The sequence below is a fragment of the Glossina fuscipes genome, unplaced genomic scaffold (genome assembly GCF_014805625.2).
Source record: "Glossina fuscipes isolate IAEA_lab_2018 unplaced genomic scaffold, Yale_Gfus_2 1, whole genome shotgun sequence".
Lineage (NCBI taxonomy): Eukaryota > Metazoa > Arthropoda > Insecta > Diptera > Glossinidae > Glossina > Glossina fuscipes.
The window spans coordinates 43845214-43850213 of NW_023998415.1; the positions used below are offsets into that span (position 1 = coordinate 43845214).

The window sequence follows — 5000 nt, forward strand, 5'->3', positions numbered from 1 at the left end:
GGGGGGGGGTGAGAGAATAATTCACATACAAACACACAAGAACTTTTAATAAGAGCATTAACCATTTGATTCTTCATTTAAAATGAACAGACGAAACGAAAGACAGAGAAAGAAAGAGAGTTTGTGTGCTTATGTATACGTACGTGTTTGCGTGTATTAAGTCATAAATTTAACATGACCTCATTGTCAGCACAAATTCATATACATTCATACATATATACTTGTATATATACATATATGAAAAGATGAAAGATGTTAAAGGGAGAAAAAGTAAAGGCTGAATAGACTTACTTCTCATAATACGGTTGCGATATTCATCATCACGGCGCAAAGCAATGCTGCCGAGACTAGTTGAAACAATCATTTTCTCCATTGGTGAAAAATCCTTGAAAATTGAAATAAGAAATACAACAACAATACAGTACAGAACTTGCATATATTCCTTTTGTGCGGATTTTCTTATGCAGTTATAACTTCTTTAAAATATATATATATATATGTATATACAGTTAATTATACATAATTAAGATATGTATGTATCATTGTCTCAGTAGAACTTCATACGAACCTCAAATGTTTTGTCACTGTCAATATTTGGTAATTTATCAATAAATTCTTCCAACATGCTGTTGCGTTAATAGGTGAAATAATTTATAGCATTTTGTTTGTATGTTATCTAATCCGGTAAAACACCTGTTGAATATAAATTAGAAGCGAAATAAGAGGGAAAAGAAAAGAAAACGGAAAAAAAAAACAGCAAAGGAAGGAAAAAAGAATGATGTTAACAAACCATAGCATCGTCATCAACATCATCAGCGTCACCACAATCGTATAAATAAATGTACACAAAGAAGCAACAATTATTAGCTTCTTTTATATATATATATATATATATATAAAACTTTCACTCAGGTGTGAGTGAGTGCTTGCGCTTACATATTCACAACCATTCATTCGCATATATAATCATCAGTACACTAATATTAGCAGACATACTCAGGGGGGTCATTATGAAATTTACAATATAAACAAATCATCACAACTTGTACAGATGCTTAGACATAAAAATTGTAACACTTACACGAACATATAACACTCAAAAAAAAAAAAAAAAGTGAAAAAAAAAACACATAAACTCTTTAGTTAACGTACGTCAACACCTTGCACACAATAAGCAAGCATGACGACAACGACGATGACGACGACATTGTTTATTCGTACAACATATCACAAAATTTAAACAACTTTTACTTAATCAAAGATACAAAAAAAAAACCGGAATCCGGCACACTGACATAACGTGAGACAATAAGATAAACTGAGAGTGAAAGATAGATTGGTAGAGTGTGTGTGAAAGCGATAGCGTGAGGTAGTGACAGAGAAAGAGAAAGATAAAAAGAGAGAGAGAAAGAGAGATAGAGATAGAGAGAGAGAGAGAGATACAATGGAAGAGGAAGAAAAAGGAAAGAACCGAAAAATACAATCGAAAACGAATTCACATATAAAACTTTTAATTTTTTTTCTTATTTTCTTGTCAATTTTTATGCTTTAACGAAAAGTGGCCTCCACCAGAGCACACAACAAACTGAACCATTTTATTCAAACTAAAGATATTTGCCTGGTTAAGCACAACCAATACACAAAGACAACGAACACTATATAGTAAGTATCTATGTGCATTTATGAGTACGCATATAGATATATATGAATATATATATATATATATATATACTGCAGTGTGTGTGCATGTATAAGCAAGCTTACATGTTTATATGTATATGCAGTTAATGCAATATATATATATAATGTCCATTCGTTTCCGTATGGTTGTCGTCGTGCTCGTGTTTGCTTTTGTTTTTATTGTTAGTGTATTGCTTATAACACAATTTTACCGTTATTTGTGCAATACTCTCCGAAATTTGTCTATTATTGTTGTTGTTGTTGTTATTGTTATTTCAAGTACACTATGAGCCTGTTTATGTGTTGAATTTGCCAACGTCCCAGTGAGAGTAAAGAAGCAAACAAGATGAAAAACATCATCATATAACACACATACAAACACACACAACGCAATGCAACTTTAAACCCCCATAAACAGCATAACAGCGGAATGGGGAAAAAGCACGTGCTGAGAAATTTTGTCATGTCACATGTTTAACGAAGCATCTTCGTTAGATTGATTTTGTTTTGTTTCATCTTTATATTTATGTGCATAGGCATGTGTGCCGATTTATTTATTTGTTTTTTTTTTTTTTTTTTCATTTTTTGTGTTGTTTCCTTACTCTATACCCAGAACCAATAAGAGGAAAACACTACATACGTTTTATATACATTCACATTAAAACGTCACCTCATGACCTCACGAAGCTTATGGTTTCATTTTTTTTTTTTTTTTCATCTTTTTTTTTTTTAGCGGCATCACTGCGACTATGTTTGCTTTCGCATTACAAGACAAATTAAATATGTTGGGAATGTGTAATCAGTCAGTAAATATCAAGAAAGTTGTAACAAATTACAAAAAAAGAAAACAATGGAAAAAACTAAATAGAAATGCTATACAAACGCATATGAGCATAAAATAAATTATTTAGTGCCTAGTTTCCGGGACAAACGAAATATACGGTAATACACTGCGTATGAATAATATCGCAGAGTAAAATGAAAATACTTGGATCTCTCCCTAACAATAAAATTACCTATCAATGAATGGATTGAATCGCTTACATAAATATAAAATGATGCAAAATATAAGAATTCGTCCTTCCGTTTATCAAATGTAAATACAGAAGAATCAGTTAGCAGTCTATTATTATAAATGGATGTAAAAATGTCCGTCTATCTGTTTTCTTTTTTTCCAATCCAAAATTTCAAAAATGAAATCTAATAGATGTCATAGACATTGTGCAAGATCCACATCATGCGAACCTGAGCTTGGATAAATATTGACCGGCAAGTTACACAACCATAGAAGTATTAACGCTTAGGCAATCAAGAAGAAATTTTAGAATTTTTCTATGCATATTCATCAGCCTATTTTGTTTTTATTATTTAACAATCTTCTTCTTGTTCTTGTCAAAATTTCAATTAAACATAATTGTGATAAGAATGTTTTTTTTTTTTTTTCAATTTTTAAAATTAATTTCTAAAATTTTTTGCTTATGTCAATTAAGTTGATCTTTTCGTTGATTTGCCGCATGAGACGTGGCTTCATTTTGCACAATTTTCAAAATAATACGATAAGCTCTTGATTCTTGCAGTTCTTTATTCTGGCATAAATCTATTTGCAAAAAGAATCTACTATGTATATAAATTCGGATTGTTTTCAGACGTTCTCAGCTCTCTGGACAGGGAAAACCTACACGAATCAACATATATATATCCCAGTGAGATTACTGGATTGAACTTCAAGATATCTTAAAGTTGTATCAAAGTTTACACGCTTATTAAATCTCTTTTAATTTATAATTGTAAATTTTCATATGAACGCATATATAATACATATGATGTAAATTACATATATAAATTATATATAAGTACGGGCATGTTTTCAGTGACCTAATATTTGTATATATGGAATACATGACGTCAAGATATGTTTGTTGCTTGCTTATATTGCATGTTTTAGACGGTAGCATTTTGTATGCAATTTACGTTTACTTCGTTTTTTTTTATATTTTATATTTATTTCATTTTCTTTGTTTATTGGATCCTTAGCAATGACGTGGAGTTTTAAATTGTTTTTCACTTGGATTCGTTTTGAATGCCAAACACATGTAAAAAATGTTAAATGAAATTGCAGTTAGTATACGAATGTGCATTCGCTAAGTTAGCTCTGCAACATACATTTCAACTGATGACGATATGCACCGTTAATTTAATTTTATGTTTTGCTGTTTTATTAAATTTACGCACATATGAATGATTTTCAGTCGGTTATACAATATTTGGCAAGAGCATGTTTCATCTGCTTTTGACTTGTAACTTTTTGAAACATAACAACTTGAAACAACAAATTACAATTTTCTTAGAAATATAAAAATAAAAATTAAAACATTTTTTTTTTTTTTCCTTATTTAGCTTTCGCATTATATATGGTATAAATGATTCGAAAGATTGTTGGATTTTTCTTTTTTTTTTTTTTTTATTTCATTTTCTTTATGTTAATACATAAAAGCATTAAAGACGAGCATCGCCTGTAATCAATATATTTAAGAGGAAAAATGTAAAAATGTATGTCAGTCTTAAGGCGAAGACTAATTTATAGAAGAAAATTGGAAGGACATATCCTTCGCCTGCTAGTTGCGAACGTGTCAATGAATTGATTATTGTATTCGCCATGAACTGTTTAATCGCTCCGTGCACATATGTCTGTCTATACAAATATAGACATATAAAGGTATGTATACTACATATATAATTGACATTTTTTTTTTTTTTTTTTTTGAATATTATGATCTTATTCACATATTAGGTAATATATTTGCTCAGTCTCTCATATCGGCGTATAAAAATATAGATAGACTTAACAGGCTTCATAAGCTCATATGTATGAAATCTCAGGCTGTATGAAATTTCTAACAGGAACTCTTCAATGTTAATAGAGATCCTTTTTAATGAATGTATCACTGAGTAAAGTTAATAAAATAATTGAAAAAAAAAATGCAGTCTCTGTGTGTAATTAACATATTATATAAAGTGCATTACAAAACACTTTTCAAGAGAAAGAACATTCGTTGTTATACTCACGAACTCCGCTCGCTCTGTTCCCAAACAAATTCAACTTTCTGCGTTTGTCTGTTTATCTTATGTCCTAGTACAACTTTTAGTTGGTACACAAGTGCGCAAGGTCGAACACTATTCAAAATGAATTAGATCGTATGATCTTGACGATATCTTTCGCTTTATTACGCCTTATTTCAAAATGTGAAACATCAGTTAATATTATGTTATGAAATTCGTTTTTTACAAGATACAGTCCGTATCACTAGATCGTGGATATA

The 5000-nt window shown here is 30.1% G+C and overlaps 1 protein-coding gene across 1 annotated transcript in view; it reads right to left on the bottom strand.

The window, feature by feature from the left end:
* The window catches only part of LOC119645118 (band 7 protein AGAP004871-like), an 18452-nt gene extending 17769 nt beyond the window's left edge, over nt 1-683 (bottom strand). The window contains exons 1-2 of the mRNA XM_038045046.1: nt 569-683; nt 292-385 (exon numbers count right to left, since the gene is read on the bottom strand). Coding sequence (XP_037900974.1) covers nt 292-385; nt 569-625 — 151 coding nt within the window. The 5' untranslated portion in view covers nt 626-683. The remainder of the gene's footprint in view (nt 1-291; nt 386-568) is intronic.
* Nucleotides 684-5000: the final 4317 nt, after the last annotated feature.